At 49.0% G+C, this 24,749-nt stretch overlaps 3 protein-coding genes, 1 long non-coding RNA gene and 1 other non-coding gene across 12 annotated transcripts; 2 read left to right on the forward strand and 3 right to left on the reverse strand.

The window, feature by feature from the left end:
• Window positions 1–448: 448 nt before the first annotated feature.
• Window positions 449–7,839, reverse strand: S100A13 (S100 calcium binding protein A13). Its single transcript, XM_025915268.2, has 3 exons — window positions 7,674–7,839; window positions 6,904–7,063; window positions 449–871 (listed from the first exon to the last, which is right to left on the reverse strand). Exons 2-3 carry the CDS (start codon window positions 7,054–7,056, stop codon window positions 728–730), a joined length of 297 nt encoding a protein of 98 aa, XP_025771053.1. The 5' UTR covers window positions 7,057–7,063; window positions 7,674–7,839; the 3' UTR covers window positions 449–727.
• LOC112851834 (U6 spliceosomal RNA) lies at window positions 2,299–2,405 on the reverse strand. Its single transcript, XR_003222828.2, has one exon. It is a non-coding gene; the product is annotated as a U6 spliceosomal RNA (small nuclear RNA).
• On the reverse strand, window positions 3,193–6,890 carry LOC147572159 (uncharacterized). The gene is made up of 2 exons (XR_015246011.1): window positions 4,069–6,890; window positions 3,193–3,464 (listed from the first exon to the last, which is right to left on the reverse strand). It is a non-coding gene; the product is annotated as an uncharacterized LOC147572159 (long non-coding RNA).
• A 514-nt stretch (window positions 7,840–8,353) lies between the features above and the next one.
• On the forward strand, window positions 8,354–12,046 carry S100A1 (S100 calcium binding protein A1). The gene is made up of 3 exons (XM_025915249.2): window positions 8,354–8,503; window positions 10,502–10,654; window positions 11,741–12,046. Exons 2-3 carry the CDS (start codon window positions 10,514–10,516, stop codon window positions 11,882–11,884), a joined length of 285 nt encoding a protein of 94 aa, XP_025771034.1. The 5' UTR covers window positions 8,354–8,503; window positions 10,502–10,513; the 3' UTR covers window positions 11,885–12,046.
• A 1,232-nt stretch (window positions 12,047–13,278) lies between these two features.
• CHTOP (chromatin target of PRMT1) lies at window positions 13,279–22,947 on the forward strand. Of its 8 annotated transcripts, none has more exons than XM_086693796.1 (7): window positions 13,279–13,561; window positions 14,209–14,290; window positions 15,843–15,996; window positions 16,679–16,762; window positions 18,845–19,031; window positions 19,849–19,986; window positions 21,643–22,947. In XM_086693796.1, the coding sequence occupies exons 2-7, from the start codon at window positions 14,226–14,228 to the stop codon at window positions 21,846–21,848; spliced, it is 834 nt and encodes a 277-aa protein (XP_086549922.1). In that variant the 5' UTR covers window positions 13,279–13,561; window positions 14,209–14,225; the 3' UTR covers window positions 21,849–22,947. The 8 variants fall into 8 exon arrangements, with proteins under 8 accessions (XP_086549922.1, XP_086549925.1, XP_086549927.1 ...); XM_086693797.1 differs by lacking the exon at window positions 13,279–13,561 and adding an exon at window positions 13,607–14,040; XM_086693798.1 differs by lacking the exon at window positions 13,279–13,561 and adding an exon at window positions 13,607–13,896.
• Window positions 22,948–24,749: the final 1,802 nt, after the last annotated feature.

The following is a 24,749-nucleotide window of genomic DNA, read 5'->3' on the forward strand; positions in this document are numbered from 1 at the left end:
CTGTTTCCTCATCTTCAATACAGAACTTAAAAACAGTACCTTTCCTCAAAGGGCTGTGAGAATCAACTCACAAAGACACCGCAGGAAAAGTGTTTAGTACTGTGCCTGGCACACAGCAAGTCCTCAACACAAGTTCACTGCTACCATTACCGTCCAATGACACAAACCCCAGGTAAAAGAAAAGTGTGAACTGAGACCGTGCCCCTGGGCCCCAGGAGGCACCTGGTGGAGTAAGAGTCACTTCGCCTGCCCCAGATGTCTGTTCTCTTCCTTTCATATACTCATTCATCAACCATTTGTTTATTTTATTTATTTATTTATTTTGAGAGAGAGAGAGAGAGAGAGAAAACCCCAAGCAGACTTCACACTGTCAGCACAGACCCTGATGCAGGGCTCAAATACGCAAACCATGGGATCATGACCTGAGCCGAAGTCAAGAGTCAGACGCTCGACTGACAGAGCCACCCAGGAGCCCCTCCTCAACCATTAATTTATTGAGCACCTCCCCGGTACAGTGCTTGATGCTGCAGAATGATATTCAAAGATGAGTAACATCCCTGGTCTACAAAGAGCTCAAAATTTTTGGACCCACTCTCAGACCACCTCCTCTCAAGAGAAGAAAGCAGGGTAGGGTGGGAACAAGAAACATTTGTGTTTCAAGGAGGAAGCTATATTGGGGGGAGTGGGGTTTTGCCTGGCCAGCCTGGCCCCATCCTGGTCAGGGGCTTTACTTCTTCCGGATCTCCAGGGCCTTCTCCTTCCGGATCTCCTTGGCCAGCTCCCCTATCAGTCTCCAGTACTCATGGAACTTGAGCTCGGAGTCCTGATTCACATCCAAGCTCTCCATCTTCTCATCTAAGGAGTCCACATCCTGAGGAGACATCAACAGGAAACGTGGGGTTAGAAAAGAGAGTTCCTGAGATAGGGAGAGAGGAAAGAACTGCTAATGTCCATTCTCTTCATCTAGGACCTGCCCCAGGCGTTCAGGACGAGGCTGCAGCCCCGGAACAGTGCCGCCCGGGTGTCTGGCAGTTACTAACCTCTCCAAACTGGTTAGGCTCCGAGGGCAGCAGCAGAGGGAGTAGAGGACCTGACTTGTAGTGTTTGCCAGCATGCAAATACTCCCACCGTGGCCGATTATGAACCACAACCATGAAGTCACCGAACACAGAGCTGGGAAGAGGTGCACACAATGAACTGTTGCCTACAGGTAAGATGGGCTCCGGCACACCACGGCACTTGGGATTTGCTCAAGGATGCTCAGGGAACCCATGCAGGCCATCCTCAGAGCCTTCTCAGGCCACCTTCTTCCTTCACAGAAAGCTAGGGAAATTCACAGTCCTAAGCCACTCATTTGTATAACCCTAACGTAGTCTCATTCTTTCCAGGTCGGTTATTAGCCTGGTGGATCAGGCGAATGGCAAAGACATGGGGTATCTGGTTTTCTGCAGGGTCTTTGACAAAGCCTCTCGTGACAGGCCTGTGACATCAAAGGATACTTTAAACTGAACCCATGATCAAAGGGTCTGTTGCTAGATGAACGATCACAACCAAAACATAAGCTGTTGAACAATGGATCAATGTCAAACTAGAGAAGGGTGCCACGGGCAGAGCCCAATACTCAATATTTTAATCAATGTGTGAATGAAGGCAGAGAAGTCTTACCAAATCTACAGAAGGCACGAAGCTAAAGCTCATTCATAGAAAAGCTAAGAAAGACCTTTTAAAAAGCCACATTCATGCTTAATCGTAAAATACTTACAAGCATTACCAGTGGAAGGCAAGATGCCCAGTGTAACATTATATTGGGAGGGGAAAAAACATACAATTAATCAAGAGAAAGAAATGAAAGGTATAAGTACTAGGAAAGAAAAGGAAAATTCACCTCTTATTATATTAGCAATTATATAATTGCTAATTATAAAAGGAAAAACCAAAACAGTGATAACAGCTAACATTTTTTTTTTTAATTTTTTTTTTTCAACGTTTATTTATTTTTTTTTGGGACAGAGAGAGACAGAGCATGAACGGGGGAGGGGCAGAGAGAGAGGGAGACACAGAATCGGAAACAGGCTCCAGGCTCTGAGCCATCCGCCCAGAGCCCGACGCGGGGCTCGAACTCACGGACCGCGAGATCGTGACCTGGCTGAAGTCGGACGCTTAACCGACTGCGCCACCCAGGCGCCCCCACAGCTAACATTTTAACAGTCGTAAGCACTTAATAGTGCCGACTGTTCCAAGCCTTATGCTAAACGCTTTACATGCCTTATTCCATTTATTTTTTTTTATTTTTATTTTTTAAATAGGGAATACTTCACAAATTTGCATATTATCCTTGCACAGGGGCCGTGCTAATCTTCTCTGTATTGTTCCAATTTTAGTATATGTTGTGCCGAAGCAAGCACAATGCCTTACTCCATTTAATCTTCATGATCTGCTAAAATGAAAGGGACCTTGTCCATCTTGTTCACCATTGTAACCCAAAGCCTACGACAGCATCAGGACAGGACATAATAGGTGCTCAATAAATATTGACCGAATAAATGCAAGACCAATGCAATGAGGAAGGTATTATTATGAGTCCATTTGACAGATAAGAAATTAAGGCTCATGGGGCATCTGACTGGCTCAGTCAGTTAAGTGTCGACTTCGGCTCGGGTCATGATCTCACAGTTTGTGGGTTCGAGCCCTATGTCTGGCTCTGTGCTAACAGTTCAGAGCCAGGAGCCTGCTCTTGATTCTGTGTTTCCCTCTCTCTCTCTCTCTGCCCCTCCCCTGCTGATGCTCTGTCTGTCTGTCTCTCTCTCTCTCTCTCAAAAATAAATAAACATTAAAATAAATTTTTTAATTAAGAAAAATAAATTAAGGCTCAGAAAGATTAAATAACCAAGGATGACAAGCTAGAATCTGCATTTGAACCTAGATTGTCTGACTTAAAGCTTATGCTCTCATTCACTACTCTCTATTTCTTTCCCCTTTTTAAAAAACTATTAGAGGGGTGCCTGGGTGGATCAGTCGGTTGAATGTCTGACTTCAGCTCAGGTCATGATCTTGCGGTTTATGAGTTCGAGCCCCGCGTCGGGCTCTCTGCTGTCAGCACAAACCCCGCTTTGGATCCTCTGTCTCCCTCCCCCTCTGCACCTCCCCTGTTTGTACTCTAGCTCTCTCTAAAAAGTAAATAAACATATAAAATTTAGAAAAAGAAAATCTCTTTAATGAAAGAAATAAACAAGCAGTTCACAGAATAAGGATTATGCATATCTGTCAAAAATATTTTTTAATATTCCATCTCACTCAGAATTTTAAAAGTATAAATCAGAACAAGATATCATTTTCACAGATTAGCAAAAATTAAAAGTCTGATAAGACCCAATTTAGGCAAGGACGTGAGTAAACAGGCATTCGCATGCACTGGTGGCCTTGAAGCCTGATGACAACCTTGCTGGGAGGCAAACTGGAAATATCTATAAAAAAGAAAAACAAACATGCCTTTTGACCTAATATATCTACTGGCAGACATTTAGCCTATAGATATTTTCCCTCAAGTATGTAAAGATATATAAACAAGGATGTTTGCAAAAGGGAAAAAATGGACACAAGAAATGTCCATCAACAGAAAATTCACCACATAAATTTGTGTTAGTCTACATACCATTACATACAGTGCATCATTTTCTTCAAATGGGAAATATCCTTTATGCACTGTTACATTTTATTTATTTTTTTTTTAATTTTTTTAATGTTTACTTATTTTTGAGACAGAGAGAGACAGAGCACGAACGGGGGAGGGGCAGAGAGAGAGGGAGACACAGAATCCAAGGCAGGCTCCAGGCTCTGAGCTGTCAGCACAGAGCCCAACGCGGGGCTCAAACTCACAGACGGCAAGATCATGACCTGAGCTGAAGTCTGAAGCTCAACCTACTGAGCCACCCAGGCGCCCCGCACTGTTACATTTTAAAAAGGCATTTGTAGAACAGTAGGTAAGATGTTATTTATTCATTTACTCACTCAACAAAAATTCTTACTTTTTTACAATTTCACTCACTCGATATTTTGCTGAGCACCTACCAGAAGTCAGACACTGCTCTAAGTGCTGGAGATAAAACAGTGAGCAGATTCCTTTCCTTCATGGGACGCACACCCTTGGTTAAATGTAAGCATGTGATGGAAGTCAGGTTGTGATAGGTGTATTCTGGAAGAAAATAAAAGAAGGTAAAGGAATAAAGCACAAGGGAGGTTGTCTTTGCCCTCAGAAGTGAGGGGAGGCCATGATGAGGATTTGCCATTTGAGCAGCAATCTGGGTTCAGCGAAGAATAAGCCTGGCAAATGCCTGAGGAATGAGCATTTGGGGCCAGGAGAGCCCAGAGTATAAATAACCCTTGCTGCTTTTGATTTTTGCAGAGATGGAAGGCATAGCTGGAGAGGGTTACAGAGTCAAGAAAGGGTGTTTTTTCTTTTTTTAAGATGGGAGATATTACAATATATTGGAAAACTGATCAGAACAATCTGGTAGAGAGGGAGAATTGATGATGCGAGAGAGAGGAGGAACCGAAAAAGTAGAGATTTTAGCTGGTGAGGAGGAATGGAGTCCGGCAGCATAGGAGGGCTTGGCCCCAGGGGCAGAGACAGATGCTTCAGGGAGCAGGAAGGAAGGCAGGGTACATGCTGACCTTTGGTAGACTTGGGAGGCAGTACAAAGAAGTTTCCTGATGGCTGTTATTTGTCTGAGAACATTTCTCAGTGAGAGGGAGACTGTGGAAAGAGGGACTGGAGTTTGAGGAGGGAGGAAAAGTTGTGAAATTACCATCTGAAAGAGCTGGTCAATGAACCAACTGGGGAAATGTAGCAGAATTGGCAGCCTGTGCCAAAAGTTCCCTTGGAGTTTGCGGTCACAGATTTAAAGACAGACAAGTCAACATTGTGTGTCAACTATCCTTCAATTTAAAAAATAATATTAACAGGGGCACCTGGGTGGCTCAATCGGTTGAGCATCTGATTTTGGCTCAGGTCACAATCTCGCTGTTGGAGAGTTCGAGCCCCACGCCAGGCTCTGTGCTGACAGCTTGGAGCCTGGAGCCTGGAGCCTGATTCTGATTCTGTGTCTCGCTCTCTCTCTGTCCCTGACCCGCTCGTGCTCTGTCTCTGTCTCTGTCTCTCTCAAAAATAAACATTAAAATTTTTTTAAATTTTTTAAATAATATTAGTAAAAATGACAGAGTCTGACAAGTAACACGGCAACGTCTTTTTATCCAGCCAGATTCAGCTACACAAAAGTGCAGACGCAGAATGGCAGGTAGACTGGTGGACTGATTGATTTTTTTTTTTCCTCTGAGAGTGGAAATTTCGCTTTATTTTGGATCTGAGAAAGAATGGTAGATTTGACCATCAAGCTAATGAGCATGAAATGCTGGACTTAACCTGGGTTGGGATTCTGCCAAAAAACCAGGACAGAGAGGAACAGAATCAAGGGTGGGCCGTGACCCGGGGGACTGATTTCCATGCTGAGCCTTACAGCCCAGCTGAGTGAGGAGGGACTGCGGACATGAGGGACATGTGGAAGGACAGGTGACAAGGTCCGAAGACTGAAGGTCCTGGTGGAGTCCAGGAAGGGCTGGAGTGGAGGAACAGAACTGGAACAGCAGGAGGTGATGCTCTGAGAAAGGAGACCGAGATTTGGGAGGTGGGGCATTAGTCTGGTAATGACAAGATCTGAAGCAACAACAGAGAGGGCTGCTCAGAAGCAGGACGGAGTCTTTGGAAGCGAGGGGTTGAAGTCCCTGAAAGGCCCAGGTGTTGCATGAATGGTCTGTGTGCACACTGCAAAAGCAGCGATGGGAAGAAAAACATCAAGGCAGGAGCTGCAGACTTATAAGGGATTCGGGAAGGGGCGGGGCAGGTGGCACAGGAGCTTCCCAGAAGCTGCACGTCTTAGGAAGAGGAAGAAACTGAGATCTGGAAGCAGTCACCAAAAGCAAAGGGGTCACTTCCTGCATTGCCAGGCCCAAGGGGAGTTGGGTTTGGAGGAAAAACCAGTCAGTATTTGACAGGGCTCTGGGGAACCCTGCACCTTGAGTGGTGTCTCATTTCCTGAGAGAAGAGAAAGGGAAGGAGCCGAGAAGTCTAAGAATGTAGGGGATTTTGCAGATGACGGACTGAGTCTCCAAACTTGCTCGTGATTTTGCTTTTTTATCCATATTCACACCCTCCTACGTGCCTGTGAATTCTCAGCAGGGATGAAACAGAAACTGTTAACAGACTGGGATGATGAGGCAACTCAGAGTGGATGAAATTTAAATCCCTACTCTGTCCAGTGAGTAGCAGAGAACGAATGACCTTACCAGGCACATTATTGAGGGGATTCCCAGAGGGGGCGAGAAGCAATCATGGATTACTTACAGGTCTCTCCTACTCTGAGATCTATCTCTGCATGTATTTGACTGTGTTTTTATTGTTCACAAACCCCTTTCTACATACAGCTGAGCCTCGATTTCCAAATACGTGAAGTGAGGAGTTTGGACTGTTTTGTCTTGGCCTCCTTCCAGCTCTGACGGTCTGTAACTCTCCTGGAAGCCACCTCTGGCTCCACCCCTGTGTTGGGGAAATGAGACCAGAAAGGCACAGAGCATACTCGAGAACCCAACAGCATTGTCTGATGGGAACACAAAGCCCAATGACACACTTGCACTCACACTGACACAGTGTTACCTAGTTACACACACACACACACACACACACACACACACACACACACCAGAATCCTTTACACATGTAGGCACCCACACCCTTGTCCACCAAATACCTGGGGTCACACGATCAGGCCCAGAATATCACCCTGCCTCATATACCCGGCGTCTGGCAGCCACTGTCCCCCAAAGTCTCAGGCCCAGAGACCCCCCACCTACCTTGAGCAAGTGAGGCAGCTGCTGAGTGACCAGTTCCTTAAACTCATTGATGCTGAGGCTGCCCTTGCGGCCCTCCTGCCCTGCAAAGGTGAAGAAGGTGGTGACCACTGTCTCGATGGCCGCCTCCAGCTCAGTCAGCGGCTCGGCTGCCATCGGGACCCTGGAGGACAGGGAAGAGAGAAAGGGAGAGTCAGACTAGGCCAGCCTGTCCCAGCCCACAGGGAACCTTCCCGGGCAGGTGGGAGGGGACAGGGATGGGGCCTGGGGCAGGGGGCCAGGAAACAGCTCAGTGCAGGCAGAGGAAGAGGTGTGTGCTTCCAGAAACCCCATCCTCTCCAGGTCTGAGCTGGGTGGTCCTTTCCAAGTGTCTGTGTCCTAGAGCCCCCTCCGTGCTGGTCTCAAAGTCTCCAGACTCCTCTGAGAGGAGGCACTTTGGTCCCTAGGGCCCTGTCTCGGAGGTTCAGCCGGCCCCCAGGGGTCATGAGGCCGGCTGTCTCCAAAGTTTGTTTGTACAGGGACCCGGCCCGCCCACATGCCCCGGGCTGTGTCGCGGGCGGGGTGGCCGGGGTCAGGCCTGCGGTCGGGCCGCGGGGACCCCGCCGGGCAGGGGCAGGCGGCGCAGGGCCGAGCCCGCCGCTCCCCCTAGCGAGGACGGAGGCCGGGCGCCCCCAAACCCTCCCGCACCCCGGTCCGAGCTGGCTCGGGGACGGGCCCGCGAGCCCCACGACAGAGAGGCACCCGACCCCCCAGGATGGGGATCCGGGACTCACCGCGGCGGGGGAGAGGCGGCAGCGCCCCAGCCCAGCCCCGAGGTGTCGAGGTGTCCGCTTCTGCCCGGATCCCGGAGGGAGGAGACCGCCCAGGCCCGCCTCCCGCCGCCCGCCGCCGCCCCCACCCCCACCCCCTGCACTCGGGCGGGGTCCCGGGGTCCCCCAGCCCACCCGGCCTACGCGCGCGCCCCGGGACCCCTGCCGTCCCACCACCACCCCCCACCACGTCCACTCCGGAGCTGAGAGACCCCACAGAGAGCCCCTCCGGAGGGGAGGATCCTGAACAGGACCCTGCAGCCCCAGACCCCCAAGAGGCTCCCACGGTGGCGGGGCGGGGTGGGGCGGGATGGGGCGGGGGTCCGGCCGAGACCTCCGTGCAGGAGGCCCCGGACTGAAATCTGTCAGCGGGGAGTCAGACTAAAAGTCCCAGGATTAAATGATTCACGGAGGGTTAGGGCCCCTCGCTGACACCCCCTCGGCGGGATCCTCCCCTGTGCTGCCCGTGCTGCACGCAGTGGTGGTGAGAGGCCTCTCCGTGACCCTCCCAGGACCTTTCCCACCTCCCTGGGGCCCAGGAGCCGGGGGAGGCGCCCGAGGCTGGAAAAGAGGACACAGGGCGGCCTGTTCCAGCCCTGGAGACAGAGGGCGCCTCTGTCCACTCCTGGCCCCTCGCCCCAGCGGGGTGTCTGTCTGTGAAGGGGTGGAGCTGGCGGGGAGGGGGGCCGCGGGGGAGGGACCGAACACAGGTCTCCCCACACAGCTCTGGTAGCCACATTTGCAGACTGGTCTGTCTGTCCAGAACCTGCTCCCACCTCAGGTCAAGGCTGACAGTGAGTATCTGCTCCCTCTGCACTGGGTCCCTGCTGTGGCCAGCTTGGGGGGAAAGGGAACTTCAGCAGAGCTCCTGAAGTCTGGGGCAACAGCATTGTAGGGGCAACAACATTGGGGTGCACTGAGCGTGTGGGAGGGGCTCCCGCGACAGCAGTTTGGGATTTGGGGGAGACAGGGTTTGGACAGTAGCACAGGGAAGCCAGTCAAGTTCAGAGGGAGGTCTGTGGTGGTCCTCAGGGAAGGAGGAAGCTTCCAGGAGATCAAGTTCTCCTACTAGCGCCCTCAGAGTGCTTTCCCAAGGTTCCCTGGATCTCCCAGGACCTGCGGAGGGGACCCAGCTCCCACTTTGCTTCCAGGAGGCTCAGAAAGCAAATGGGACTGCTGTTTCTGCCCCCACCCCCACCGGCACCCAGCCTTGCCAAGAGCCCGGGTCCCAGAGAAGCCGCGGGGTAGGAGAGCATGGGCCGTGACGTATCAGGAGGAGAGGGCATTAGGGTACTCTACCCATTCCCAACTCTCCTTTCACATAACCCCCTCTGTCTCCTCCTCCTTCCTTGGCCCAGACTTCCAGACTTCTCTTTCCTTCAAGTCTTTCCCTTTGTCTTCCCGTCTGCCCACTCCCTGCCAAAGTCCTCTCCAAATGGCCCCTGCATAACATCCCTGGCTCCTCAAGGGCTCCAGGCAACCTCTAAGTGCCCCTCCTGGATGGGCCAATTACTGAGCCACCAAGAGCCCTCCCACACACGCGCCCCTTATCCCCTCCATCAGCCCCAGCTTGGGTTCCATCTCCCCCATGTCTCTGTGACAACTGCTTCTCATGCCCAGAGTTCAGGTGACACTCACAAGGTCCCCATTGTAAAGCTGGAATGTCATTCGATCAGGGCCCATTGTTCAGCCCCTTAGGCCTGAGGAAGGACAAGGACACCTGATCTGAGACACCTGAGCTGCCCCCTGAGGCTGTGGAGGGGCTGACCATCCTAAGGCCAAAAGAAAGAGGCCTCCTGAGTTGGCCCCCTCTCCTCGACAAACCCCTCCATTTTTTTCTTCCTTCTCTCCAGCCCCTTGAATTCAGAGGATGCACTCAGCTGTTTACTCCCAGCCCCCAACATTTACCAGCCCTATTCTGCCAGCTGTCACTGTCCTCACCTCATCCAGGCTGGGCCTAGGGGTGGGAGTAAGTAGGCAGGAGCAGGGATGAAGCCCCGGAGGTCTCCTCCCCCCTCCCTGGGAGCCCTGGCTCTGGGGAAACGTGTCCACATTCCTTCTCCCTTCCCACCATCACCCGATGGGAGGCCTGATTCTGCAGAGAAGGAAGAGAAACCAAACTAGAGGTCATGGAGATGCACCCCAGGGAAGCTGAAGTGACATGTTCAGGAGAGAGCAGAGTCGAAGAACCGAAAGAGGTCCCAGTCTGCTGATAGGAAACTCAGAGGCAGTGAGATCCCCCCTCCCCATGAAGCCTTGGGCCAGCCACACGGGCCACCACTCTCTCCTGTCAGGCTGACTGAGGGCACCAGACGGACTCCTTGTTAGGGGTAGGCAGCAGTCAAGGCCGTAGAAGGGGGTGCAGCCCACCACCCTCAACAGCAGAGCTTCAGGCATAGCAGGGTAAAAATAGAGCCAGAGGCAGCTTGGCAGGGTCCTGTGACCATCCCTGCCTGCCTGCCCCACCCTTCTCAGTGTCTGCCCAGGCAGCCAGGAACCACCAGAGTCCACCGCAGGCCTCTAGAGCCAGCCACGGCTGCTCTGTCTTCGTGCCCCAAACACTGGCTACCTCTGGCTGGGATATGGACTGAGGGACACAGAGAGCAAGTCTAGATTCAGGTCTGTTAGGTTGCCATGTCATAAAATCTCAGTGAAAGATAAACTGTGGTGTGGCTCTGATCTCGTGGCTATTTCGGATGTGGGACCAGGGCTAGGCTGAGGGCTCCACTCACCCTGACTCCAGATAGCCTGAAGCATGGTCCCTAACTTCCTTCCGTGGTGGGGGTGGGTAGGTGAGCTGCACAATGGGCTCAGAGCTGGAGACTGCGATGGAGACTCTCATCAACGTGTTCCACGCCCACTCGGGCAAGGAGGGAGACAAGTACAAGCTGAGCAAGAAGGAGCTAAAAGAGCTGCTGCAGACCGAGCTCTCTGGCTTCCTGGACGTAAGCAGAGTGGGGTACAGGGTGGAGTGGGTGAGGGGTGGAGGGACACCTCCCTTCCATCTTCCCAACACAGCCCAATTGTCTCCTTCCTCTCCCAGACTTCTCTCCTGGGTTTTTCCAGGCTTCCCTACCCCTCCAGGCTCAAGACAAAAATACCCTAACTTATTAATCACCTGTTAAGTGCTAGGACCTATGCAGATGCATCAATAACAAGGCTCACGGTCTAGAAGGGAAACACTGACACATGAAAGTAAACCATGAACACCAGGAAGTGAAATGTTCAGGAGAGAGCAGAGTTGGAGGACCAAAAGAGGCCCCCGTCCGCTGACAGGAGGCAACGAGATCCCCGTCCCCGTGAAGTCTTGGGCCATTCAGGAAGTACTCAGAGCTTTAACAGAATTGCCAGAAAGGATTCTGGGAAATAGTAACCGGACTGAAGTGGGCTCCTCCAAAGAGGTGGTACTTGAGCCACAGATTTCCACTGGAATGTTATCAGGGCGAATGTAGACATTTTAGGAGGTATCTGCATGAACAGAAGCATGGAAGAAAAAAGAATATGGAGCATGCTCAGTGGTTTTGACCTGAGTGAAGGGTGCAGAAGAGTAGGCTGCAAATGCTAACAGGGGCTTATATGGTAAAGAAGCCAGTAGAAAGTCAACCAGCTTTGAGATTTTATCAGGCCTGGGTTCCAATTCTGACTCTGGCAGCTTCTAGCTGTGTGACTTGGGAACATTCTTTAACCACCAAGTGTTAATTTGTTTCTTCTCTAGTAGGGGAATAATGAAACCTGCCTCATACTATTTGCGTTACAATTAGACAATGCTTGTAAAGCTTGTTGCATCCTAGGCACCAAACCTATGGTAACTGATGTTGTTATTACTCTGCCTCATTAAGAAGCTTATTCTGTAGCCAACAGGAGGCCACAAGTGTGTTCTGAAGGGTGACTCAGAAGAATACCATAAGGAGATGTAGTTCTCCCTCTTGTTCATCTCTGCCTCCTTCTTCCCAATCAACCACCCCTCTTGCCCCTGATTCAGTACTATTCCCCTCTCTATATACCTATCTCTCCATCTCCCCCCTCCACAGGCCCAGAAGGATGCAGACGCTGTGGACAAGGTGATGAAAGAGCTAGACGAGAATGGAGATGGGGAGGTGGACTTCCAAGAGTATGTGGTGCTGGTGGCTGCCCTCACAGTGGCCTGTAACAACTTTTTCTGGGAGAACAGTTGAGCAGACAGCCCCAGGGGGCCGTGCCCTTCCCCTTCTCCCTGCTTCCCCCTTACCCCATTTTTCCCTTCCTACTCTCCTACCCTTGTCCACCCTCCACCGAGGGCGCAAGAGTAGTGGGCCCGGCCTGCAACTCATCTTTAATTAAAGGCTCTTCTCTCGCCAGCTGCCGTGTGTCTCCTTTGCAGTCTGGAAGTGAGTAAATCAAGGTACCTCACTCCCAATTCACCTTATTTGGGAAGGGATCTTATTCGGAGAGAGGTCAAGGAAACATTACATCTTCCTAGCTGAGGATTGCTCAAGGCGTAGGAAGGCGGGCATTCAAGGTTCCAGCTGCAGATGTAGGAGACTTCATCTTCTCAGCCAGAAAGCCAGAAGAATTTCCCTTCAATCTCCAAAGAGTATCTACTGCGGACCTCCCATATTCTAGGCATCGTGTAGGAACTGGGGACGTAGTAGTGAACAAAACAAACACGACCCTTACCCACTCATAGGTAAAGTCCAGGATGCCAGGCCATTAAACACATGCACGTAAATGCTAGGAATGAAAACGAAAGCATCCTGAGGCACGTATATGGAGAAGGGTTGAAGATGTGTTCATTCGCTCATTCTTAAAACATTTATTTTTATGGGGGGGGGGGGGGCGAGCTGGGGAGAGGGGCAGAGGGAAGGAGAGAATCCCAAGCAGGCTCCACGCTCAGCCCAGAGCCGGAAGCCGGCTGGATCCCACAGCACTGGGATCATGACCTGAGCTGATATCAAGAGTGCCAACTCAACTGGCTGAGTTACCCAGGCGTCCCAAACGTGCGAGTATTTCTATTGCATCCCTGGGCATAAGAAAAATCCAACGCAGGTAGGTCTGCATCAAAATGCGGATGACTGACAGGTGGAGAGGGCGTGGGAGGGGGAGCTGGACGCAGACACCGCCGGGGGAACTAACGACGTTCTGGAAGAGACAAGTGCGCAGGGTACTGGTGCCTCCCCCCCACCCCCACCCCGCTCTCCCGGCTCGCGGCAGCCCCCCCCCCCCAACAGGGAGGGAGATGGCAAATCCCACTAAACAGTTTTACAGGGTCTGCCTCGGCCAGGGTTGGGGCGCCGCAAGGAAACACAACCACCTTCGCCCGCGAGGCCGAACCTCCGCCAGCGGACCAGAACACAACCGCGCGGCCGCGGTCGTAATGCCCTGACGACCCCCGACAGCAACCACTGGCCACGCCCCTCCGTGGGCGGAGCAGAGAGCACCTCGGCCACCGCTTGGCTAAGGACCTGTCTTCTCCCTAGGGCTCCGCCCCAATCCCCGCGCAGGCGTAGCGCAAATCTTCTCGCCCCCTAGCTGTGCGCGGATCCGGCGTCATACGTAATTGCGTCGACGCCATTTTAGCCGGTCCCACTCGGCTCTGGGCGTGGCGGCCATTTTGTTTTGGGCAGCGAGCGGGAGGCGGCGGCGGCGACGGCGGCTGTGGTGGCACAGACTCAGGGCAGGAAAGGGCTGGCCGGGCGAGCAGGCGGACCGGCCGACCAGACAGCCGCCCGGCTACAACGAGCTAACCTAGCGACCTACCGCTTACACCTCTAACCAACCGCCCACCCAGTCAGCTCAGGTTCGGCCGGACCCCGGCCCGCGCGCCGCAGGCGTGGTGGCAGCCCCGGGAGGCGCACTGGCGTCCGTTTCCTTCGGTGCGTTTCCGCGGCGGGGCGGCCCGGGAGGCCCCGGGGGGCGGGGCCTGGGCCGGCGGCCCTGAGTGGGCGGTGAGGGGGCGTCGGAGCGTAGAGGCGGCCGCGGGCGGCCGCGGGTTCGGGAGGCCTTCCCTGCTCCCCCCGCCCGGCTCTCGCGAGGGCTCCCGCCTGGGTGTGGAGTCGGAAGCCAGTTTCCAGACGGCTTTGCCTGCGTCATGGTTCTCCGCGTTGGCTGCCCGTGAGGAGCGCCTGGCCAGCCCTCCCTCCCTCCCTCCCTCCCTCCCCGCCGCTGGCCGCGGACCTGGCCGCCGGCGATCGGGGTCTGCTTGGGGAGGGTGAGCAGCTCCCTGCAGCCGAGGTGGAGGAGGACTGTCCTGGATGCACTTAGCCCCCCTCAGCTTGCCCAGCTTGGCGTGCGTCTGCCATCTTGGGGGTTTGGGAAGACACTTTCCTGTGGCCTCGAGATGTAGCGGTTTGCGGTAACTATGGTGTAGACTTAAGCGCCCGATATGCGTTTTGGTGGGCTCTTCCATCGCCGTTGATACAGGCCTTTTCTTTTCATTCGCTGTTGGGTGAAGCCCTTGACGCCTGTAGAAATGAGGAGGTCCTTTTCCTCACTTGCTCATTCTGCCTATTGTCCTTTGTAGATTCTCGGGATTTGAAGATGGCTGCACAGTCAGCGCCGAAAGTTGTGCTAAAAAGCACCACCAAGATGTCTCTAAATGAGCGGTGAGGCAGCCAACAGCAACTTCAGCTCGTTCATAAGAAAACATTACTTAAATTGGCCCTGGGGTCCAAGGCACAAAAACCAATTTTAAACTAAATACCAACAGAAGGCTACAGACCTCTGTGTTTAGTTGCATCTTACGTGGTACACAAAACAAATTGGGCGGTTGTTTCAAAACCCCTTGTCAGTAGATTTTTATGTTAAGCTGTCTGAAATATTTCTCTGGTGGGATGTATTTTAAGAAGACTCCTCACACCCTCTCTCTCTTCACATTTTTTACATTGATACAGGGGTGGTGCAGCTCGGTAGCATGGTACCGTGGCTGCACTGGGCTTGCTGCCCCGTCCGAGGCCGGCAGTGTCTTGTCTGGTCTGTAAGAGGCAGGCAGCAAGCTGTGGAATGTCCGAAGGCCCTCGAATGCCATTCTTGGGCCTTGTAAGAGGCACTTGCTTTGCTCCATTTCTCTTTCTTTCGATACTGCTTTTAGTTTGTTTTTGTGTTAGATTCCTTTACAGTTAAGTGTTGTTCTTTTTCGTTCCATTAAACTTACTTCGACAGGAATAATAGAAGAGTGTCTTCACAAGCTGTTCGGTGACTAAATTAATCTTGATTTTCTCAGAAGCAATCACTTGGAATCAGGAAAAGTAATCATTTAAGCCTAAGAGAAGTTAAGGTACTTAAAGCAGTTTCTGTCTCTGAGAGCTCTTTATTGAGTGCCTTTGACCAATGACTTTATTTTTTATTTTTTAATGTTTGTTATTTTCGAAATGGAGAGACACAGAGCAAGTGGGGGGAGGGCCAGAGAGAAAGGGAGACCTAGAGTCTGAAGCAGGTTCCAGGCTCTGAGTTGTCAGCACAGAGCCCAACATGGGGCTCGAGCCCACGAACTGTGAGATCGTGACCTGAGCTAAAGTCGGACCAATGATTTTATTAAGTTGATGTTAGATCACTAAAAGATTTAATTGACGTTTATTTTTGCCTTTTCCAAAGCATATGTGCTGCTTATATCTTAGGGTGTGATACACACTGATTCTCCATATTTACATGTTATTAAGTTACATACTTACATGTTATTCTCCATATTTACATATTACATGAAAATACGTTACACTCCTGTGATTTATATGGGGGTGCTAATTCTGTGGTCTGTGAGGTGCTCTAGTCCTTCCTTACATTTGTTCTTACAGTGCACCCTCAGGTTCCCCCAACATTTTGGCTTTCTTTGTGTGTCTTTGAAACCACATTTTCTGTCTTTTGTTGTCATCATATCTGCTTACTGCGTGTTTTTCATATCTTCCACCTCTCTAAAAGCCTGAGCCCTTGTTATCTTTTTTGATTGAATGTGCTGCACTTAGCTGCATTTCTAAGTTTCTGATTCTTGCAAGTTTGTGGAAGCAGAGGAGTCTTTAACCCACATCAGCCTTGATCTAAGTGTACCACTTTACTTAAAAGTTCGTGGGATCTGGAGCTCCTGGTCTAGCAAGCCATGAAAATGCCAATAAATGTTTTGTAATAAAGCTTTTATTTAAACATCCATTTTGTTCGACCTTGAAGCTTTACTAATATGCTGAAGAACAAACAGCCGATGCCAGTGAATATTCGGGCTTCGATGCAGCAACAACAGCAGCTAGCCAGTGCCAGAAACAGAAGACTGGCCCAGCAGATGGAGAATAGACCCTCTGTCCAGGCAGCATTAAAACTTAAGCAGGTGAGAGGATGGGTCTTAATGCTCCAGAAGCAGCTGGTGATCTCTGTCAGGCAGTCCACTGAGGCTGTCAGGACATGATGGATGATTGCAAGGTGGCTCAGGGCAAAAGCAGAAACTTCTCTGGAGGAAATAGAAGTTCAGAGAATTCCCATTTTAGCAGGTACCAATAAGTAACTTCTTGTCTTTCTCTTTTAGGTAGTTTGCCATCAGTATGACCTGTGTCTGTGTTATCAATGAGTATTGATCTCTTTTTTCCTGATCCTTTGGCCTTAAAGTAGATTTGCTGGATTTTACCACAAAGAAATTTTGGGTTTTGTAGCCTCCAGAACTGTGAGAGAATAAACGTCTTTTGTTTGAAGCCAAAAAATAGAAAAAAATTTTTGATTTGTTTTAGATGATCTCAGAAAATCCTTTATTCCCTGTTAAATGAGTTACAAATTATGGAAATAACTTTATTTTTTTCTCCTAGCACAGGAAGTCTGAACAGCCTTAATCAAACGTTTTCAGTGCTAAAATATAGAAAGAATAGGGTGGCCTTCATCTCCACAGCACCTAAAGTTTTGTCAGTAAAATAGAGTGAGAGCACTGAGTACTTAAAGAATAAGTGGGTTCTCTTTCAAATTACCAGTAAGAGAGAATTCTGTTCAGACCTGAAATAAAACCTGCTCTTTATTATTCATAGACTTTATATGCGAGTCCGGAGAGTGGCTGTGGAAGGATATGTCCAAGCTGTGGCTGGGCGTCTGGAGGGCGATGCCATGCAACTGTAAGGACTTTAACTGGTAGCACTGCATGGCTGTGCATAAATTCAGCAGTTAAATATAACACCCTCCCACCCCCACCCTGAACTGTTGGGCTCACTGACCAAAAATAAACAAGGCCTTCTGCTTCAGCTACCTTAAGCCTTGGGAGTTCTTATATTTTGTCCCTGACTTAGGAAAGCCATAAAAAAAGGCACCACCATTTTCCAAAAGTAGGTATTATAAATTGCTGAAGATAAGCCCCTGACAGATCATTCCAGAAGACCTTTCAAGAAACTTTTTTCTTTTTTTCTTTTCTTTTTTCTTTTTTCTGTTCTTTTTTTTGGTTAAGAGAGTGTATGTGAGCAGGGGAGAAAGGCTGCAGAGGGAGAGAGAATCTTAAGCAGACTTAACGTTCAGCGCGGAGCCAGATGCTGGGCTCGAACTCCCAGATTCTGAGATCATGACCTGAGCTGAAATGAAATCAAGAGCTGGGCGCTCAACTGACTGAGTGCCCCAAGAAGAAGCTTTAAATGTAGCTGTGCAGAAAGCAGCCTCTGGAGTAGAGCTGACCAATAGAACCTTACACAGTGATAGAAATATTCTGTATCTGCTGTCCAGTATGATAGCCCCTAGCCATGTGTGACTATTGAGTACTTAAAATGTGGCTGGTGTAACTGAGGAGCTTTTAAAATTTTATTTACTTGTAACTGAAATAGCCACGTGTGGCTAGTGGCCACCTTAGCGTAGAGCACAGCTGTAGAGTGAAAACTAGGTGGTATAGTTGACATTCTTAAGCTTCCTGTCTGTTAGAGTCCAGTATTGGCTGGCAGCTAAGGATTAAGAAGGGAGGACTTGTAAGCACTGTGCATTCCCCACTAAAGCACAGATTTTGGGGGGAATATGCTCAGAATCACTGAACATAAGAGATTTGAAAAATGAATGAAGTCCTGACTTCCTAATTGTGTGCTGTCAGGGTGACACGACAGGCTCTTAAGGTCAGTTATGCCTAAGTGCATAATGTTCAGAAACTGCCCCTTTGTTTAGCTTATTATCTTGTGCTAGAAAGCTAATAAAAAAATCATTGGTAGTCATTTATGGGTGAAGCAGGAGGACATACAGAATTTATTTTCATTCCTATTGGCTAATGGTTTTGTGGGAAAACAGGTTTGCTGGGGCCTTGGTTGTGTTCAAGGCTACACAGTTTTGAAGGATTTGAAGGATCCTTTTCTTTTGAAGGATTTTTAACTTATTAAGATGTGGTCTTAATAGTTTTTCTTTGAGGGACAGATTATTGAATATCTCCATGTGCAGTATGTCCTTGTCCTCAAATATGTCCTTTAGTTTCGTGATTATAGCTCACCTAATTCCAACACAAGTTTGGCTATCTCTCTGGAGATACAGTTGAGTTACATGTTTATTTTGAATTAAAAGTTATCGTATTGGCTTAATGGAGCTGTTTGCAAGGGTAGACATGGAATTAATGGCTATTTAAGAAATGTAAGGAAAGGTTTGACTTTTTTGTGTTTATTTACATCTTAAGGTAAAAAGTGGATCGTCTGGAGATAGATACTCAGAGGAAAAATGGAACACACTGGCCTCTTTGACTGAAAAATCAAATCTTGTTTTTAAGTGACAAGAATTCAGATGAACTTGTAATTTAAATTTTTCCCAGAGTGTGATGAACTTCATTTGGTGTTTGAGTAAGCCTTTGAAGACAGTGGTAGTCCTTGGGCAAGTATGAATCCAGTCATATCATTGTCGACCTGTGGTTCAAAAACAGAATCCAGGATTTGAAATACAGAGTTCTTACTAAAACTTACGTTTCATGTAGTGGTGTATGGCTTCTGTAGCCAAACTAGTGAGGTGATTTGTGTTGATGCCAATTTCATGGGACCATACTCAAGCTTTCATAAAAGCTCTGGATCAGAATTCTTCTTTTCTGAGGCAAAGGCTAGTTTCTGGATTAGGTTCTTTATATGACACCTACGGCAAGTTTATCTCCCTGCACACAGCCATCTCACTGCTTCTTTTTCTCTGCACTTTGAGTTGCTAGATGCCACTGGAATGCTTTTTTGATCTCAATCCCCCAACACCTTTTCTTCCAGAAGAGCTTAAAGCAGCGCCTGGGTAAGAGTAACATCCAGGCACGGTTAGGCCGACCCATAGGGACCCTGGCCAGGGGAGCGATCGGAGGACGAGGCCTGCCCATAATCCAGAGAGGCTTGCCCAGAGGAGGACTACGAGGGGGACGTGCCACCAGAACCCTGCTTAGGGGCGGGATGTCGCTCCGAGGTCAGTGCTGTGTACTTTGAACATTGTCGGGCCCTACCCCTTCCCTTTTCTCTTGGGCTGCTTATGGACACATTTGTTTAACATCTTTAAGCCTGAATTTGTATTAATATAATTAATAACCTTTGAAATCACGTATTTTTAATAGTGCTGCATGTCTTTTATCGATACCATTCCTTTTCTGATAATGTGCAATGGTGAGAGGCTATGACCTGCGTAACAACAGGTAATTCATGTCATCTCCATTCCATTTTGAAACACCCTGCTGCTGCTTAAATCAAAAGCACATTCAAGTTCTAGAAATAAGTCAAATCTAAGAAATTTTTGGTCTGTTGGCCTGTATCTTAACTATCTTTGTTCCCAGTACTAGTGAAACACGCTGTTCTATTTGGAAAAAAGAGAGGATAAGTTGGTCCATAGCACTTAGCTACATGTTACATTTTGGGCACTGTTAACGCTGTTCCCCATGTTGTTCTCGTCCCTTGTGAGAACGTATTGAGAGCAGGAACCATATTATTGATTTTTAAATCTACCTTAATGCTAGGCACATGTCTGATTATTCAGTAGATATTTATTGTATGTACTTACTAATTAACTTAACTCCCAGCTTCTTCCCAAAATGGGTTTGTGGTCACACTTTGAATTGATTGAATAAAGAGCAGCTTGATCTATTCACACTTGGTGTGCAGCTTGCCCCCCCCCCCAACCTAAAAATTAACTGAATTAACTCTCATTTAACCTTCACCGCCTTCCTTTGGTTAGAGTCTACTTTGTCTCTCTTGGATTTACCTGCATATACATTGTATGCCTCCTCTCCAAGGTCAAAACCTGCTCCGAGGTGGACGAGCCGTAGCTCCCCGAATGGGCTTAAGAAGAGGTGGTGTTCGAGGTCGTGGAGGTCCTGGGAGAGGGGGCCTAGGGCGTGGAGCTATGGGTCGTGGCGGAATCGGTGGTAGAGGTTAGTCAGCTACCAACTTCAGAGAATAGCTCCCTTTTACTTCTCTCCCTTCAAAACTCAGAGCCACCTTTCTGCACAGCTTCAAGTCATAGGCAGGCTTATTTGTTTGTCTTGTTTTGTTTTTTGAAACTGGCTTACTTTCTAAATTCACATGCGGTAGTGCAAAAGTCTGTCATGGGTTGTCTAAGAACCAGTCAGGTACATGTCAGAGCCAGATCATATGCAGTCTTTTTCCAGGTTCTTGCAAATTTAAATTGTATCTTTAAAATGACAAGATGGTCAGTTTGAGGTTTTACCTTTCTCTGTCCTTGCCCCACCACCACACACCCCATCCCGTAGCTCAAAACCCCACTTTGAGTCTAAGATAAGAATAAAGAAGAGGGAGATGTACAAAAATGAAAGAGTGGAAAAGGATGGTGAGATTGGAGCTGGGTATTGATGTTGAAGCCAAGTAAAGTCAAGGTAAAGTTTGTGTCTGTGGGAAATCAGATGACTTTTTTGATCAAGGTAAAAAGCAAGAAGGTACCATGTCAGTTAACTGACTCTTGTTGATAATCTTACCTTTGAGACTTAGTGCTACTTGTCTTGTGACCTCATCATGACCCAGATTGGAAAGGCATTTAATGGTGTTGCTGTTGTTAATCCAGACCTCATGGGAGTTTTCTGATACAGAGCTTAGTGGAAAACTCTCAACAACACCTGTCTAGGGTGGGAGCAAATCTATTCCTGTAGCCCCTGTGTATATCGGCTTTGGTCCTTTTATAGTGTGTGGTGGGTCTTCCATAATTTATGACCTTGAAGTTGCCAAAGGACAATAACTGTTAGAAAAGGAAATTTGATAGCCAAGGGCTTAGTTTCTTCTCTCCCATTATATGTTTGGCTCACTGAGTGAAGTACAAGCTCGTTTGGGTTTCAGGATGAAATAGCATGTTTCCAAATTATCTTGACCTGGTTTCTGACATCACAGGGGTGGGTGAGGGGTCTAAAGTAGCTTTTCAGAAAGCTGTGTATGTTTCGTTAAGTGGATTGAAACCACCTCTCAGATAACCATAATTGTTAGAAGGCAATTAGAATCTGAGATAGAAGTGGCTGGGACTACTATAAATATTTTTCCCCATCTTCTCACATTGTTCCTATGTCATAGTAACTCCTCAGTCTCCTGATGTGGGGTCAGCTCATTAGTTTTAGTACGTTTGAGGAGAGATGAGCTGATTTTCCAGAAAGCTCTCTAATAAGGCTTACCTTAAAAATTGTCTAGCCTTACACCTCCGTTTCTCTGTGCCCTTGTTACTTCTTCCCTCTTACTAAATGGGATTATCTATAATGTATTTTAATTAATAAACTTCTAGTGGGCCTCACAACTTTAGATAATTTGTTTTAGGAGAGATTAAGATTCTTTTGTCAGTTATTTTACTTTTGTCAATAGAATAAAAAGTCTTTAAATAGCATTTAGAGATGAGCATGTAAACAGGGATTCATTACGTGTGCTTTCCATGTGTTGCTTTCTACCCAATGTGTTTCCTGTTTTTCCAGATTTCTCCTCTTTGCCCTGCCCTTTCAGCCTTTCTCAGCTAGGCCCCACTGCTCTAAGGGGCATTTGCCGTAGCACCCATTAAACCTACTTGTAACTGTTTTCTTTTTTTCCCCTTGGGCCAGGTCGGGGTATGATAGGTCGGGGAAGAGGGGGCTTTGGAGGCCGAGGCCGAGGCCGTGGACGAGGGAGAGGTGCCCTCACTCGCCCTGTGCTGACCAAGGAGCAGCTGGACAACCAGTTGGATGCGTACATGTCAAAAACAAAAGGACACCTGGATGCCGAGTTGGATGCTTATATGGCACAAACAGATCCAGAAACCAATGATTGAAACCTGCCCGCCCTCCTGTGAGAGACTCTTGTTCAAAAGTCACCACATCTGTAAATAACCTTGAAATAACAGATGGAGAAGACACCTGATTGATGCTGGAAGGACCTATCACAATAGGCTATGGACTTAACTTGCCACCAGTTTGTGCATTTTAGTGTGTTCCTTTTACTTTTTTGATACTGTGTTGTATGAAACCCTTTTTTCCTCTGACTTGGATTTTGTTTGGTTGTGTTTGGGTTGTTCCTCCACCCCCATCGCTCTGACTTCTCTTTGAACATGAATGTGGTGGCCTTGTGGCTAGAACACTCTCTTCCTCCTCTGCCTCCCTTCACCTGTCCCTATGCTCTGACGTTCTAACATTTCATCTCTGTGTTCCCATGAAAAAGGCCTAGTAAGAGCCCATCAGTGTTCCTTCTTAATGCCTAGGTTTCTGTGAAACAATTCTGTTCTACATTTAATAGCCTCTTAAAAGTGTTGAGCTCAACAAACTTGGAGCTCAAAAATGCATTCTGCTACATTGATATTTTTAGCGTAGTTAATTAGGAACACGGACATAGCCGCAGGGCCACATAGATTACACATGGTAGTGCCTCTGATTTGATTGAAGTTACTTCTGTGGGCATTGACACCATATAAGGAGTGTGCTGGGTCGCGTGTGTGCACTTTCTACCCTGGAATTAGATGTATAAACTTTCCTCTTTGTATCCTGTCCAAAGAGATACTTTTGGGTTCGCTTACACCTGCAATGGAGAGGAAATAGCCATTTGATTTGGCACATGCTTCAGAAAAGGGGATGGAATGCTGGCAGATCCCTTCTGGGAGGCCTCAGAAGGTACCCACGCTGAAAGGCTGTTATCCTTATGTTTATCCCAAACCAATCTTGGGCTTCTCCGTTCAGTGGCTTTGTTTGACCCTCTTTTTTATTTCCCTTGAAGGTTTAATTAAGTTCAACTATATTCTGTCAACTGTTCCAGTTCTCCGTGGAATCTTGTATTTCTGGTTCGTCATAACAAGAAATTGTTCTCAAATCTAGCCAGGCCTACTACTATTATTGGACTCTTTGAAATGCTGTGGCCAGTATAACAATATTCTGACCTGCCCCTTTGTGGAGTTGAGTCCTTTTCTTCATAGTTGTCTTAAAATCAGGGTGGGGCGGCAGGTACTGATAGGGCTTTGGGGCAGAAAGTGAAGAATTTGCCCCCTGAGTAAGCCTATGGTAAAATGATTAACCAGGGTACTAGCCTGTTTGTCCCAGAGGAAGCTTCAGCACAACGTTCTTTGGCAATATTCTGGACTGTCCTCTTGGGAAAGAAGAACCTAACAACGTTCTACCAAACCAGCTGCCATTGAGGTGCCTGGCTCCCAAAATGGGAGGTTGTGCATGTGGCAAGCTGGGAAGGAAATTTTGGTTAAGGCAGCCTGGACTTGAGTCCTGGGCTTCTTAGCCTCTGGGTTGTAAAGCAAGGAGTTTTAGTTAGTCCTGTAGAAGTGTGAACATGAGAAAGCCACGTGGCATTGGAGGACACAACCGCGCTTGCAAAATCCAACTGGTACGGTACCTGAGCGTACTATAATCCGTTTATATTTATATTAATGAACTGTGAGACTGGAAGTCTTTAGCTTGGACAAGTGTTCCTAACCTGTCCTTGGAAGAGGTGGAAACCACTTTTATGTGCACAAGGCCAGTTGTAACCCCTTGGGTGGAGCCCAGACTCCCAAGACCTCTGTGAGGGAGGTGCTGATTGGCAGTGGAAGGCAACTTTTTGCAAACATCTCCACTGGTTACAACAGGCACCTCTCAAGGCCTCCGGGACAGCTTTGTGAAGAAGGAGAGGGAACTACAGGGTGAGTAGGTTCCTTACCCTCTTCACACGACCTTGGTTGACCCTTCTCGGATTTTTCCCCAGCCTTTTTTGTTGACCTACCACTTGCCCTGAGGAAAGCATTCTGGTGTTTTTGGACCACTCCCCGTGTACCCCCCACCCTCCCATAACCCACTGAGATGGTCTAGGTCAGCCTCTTCTGCCCCCTTCCCAGGGTCCTTTCAACCCCACCACTCTGCTGACTCTGCTCCTCTTGCCCACAGGTGGCTGTCAGGACCTGCCCCATGTCCTCTACACCCAACTCTTGCACTTGCCCAGCCTGCAGTGCAGTGAGCTAAGACCAGCATCTGTGCGAACCTTTACTGTGAAAATGTCACAGCCCGACCTGGTGGTCAGGGAACCCTGAGGCGTCCTGGTGCCGGAGGCCACTTTGAGGGTCTCCACGGACCCTCTGTAGCTGTCCTCCCACCTCATGAAGGAGTTCATTCCCAGCAGTGGGCAAAAGGAACTCCTCTACTGGGCTTGGGCCCTCTAGGCCCCCTTGCTGCTCACCCTGGTTCCCAGCATCTCCTCAGCCCTGTTCCCACTTCTGCAACCCTCAGTCCCAGGTGAGTGTCCAGGGTAGAGAAGGACAAGGAGATACCGCCCAGCTCCTCCTTCAGCCACCCGTCTACCAAGGGCTCACCAAGTGGACACCAAAAAAGCGTGATTTGTTAGAAGGGCCTTGGGACAGGAGGGGGAAGAACGTGCCAAGTGTAGGGAACAACAAATACAAACAGAGGCCTCAAAGTGTTGTGCATGCTGGGGAATGAGTGTACAGCGGACCTCCGAGGTGGGTTGGGAGACACCGCTGATACGATCAGGTAGCCCACGGTCTGTCGCCAAAGAGCTTGGGGTGGTGGGGAGCCGTGTAAATTGTGGGGTGGTTTACACAATGCTGGTGGGAGATGCAGATGGGTTAGAGGGAGCAAGGGTGGGGGCTGGGAGGCCATCAGGGCCGTTGGGTTTGTGCAGTACCTGGAGCGGTCTGGGCCTGAACCTGGGGAGAAGCCCGCACCCTAGAGACTTTAACGTCTGG

Source organism: Puma concolor, chromosome E4, assembly GCF_028749965.1.
Source record: "Puma concolor isolate L17-30 chromosome E4, mPumCon1.1.hap2, whole genome shotgun sequence".
Classification (NCBI taxonomy): Eukaryota; Metazoa; Chordata; class Mammalia; order Carnivora; family Felidae; genus Puma; species Puma concolor.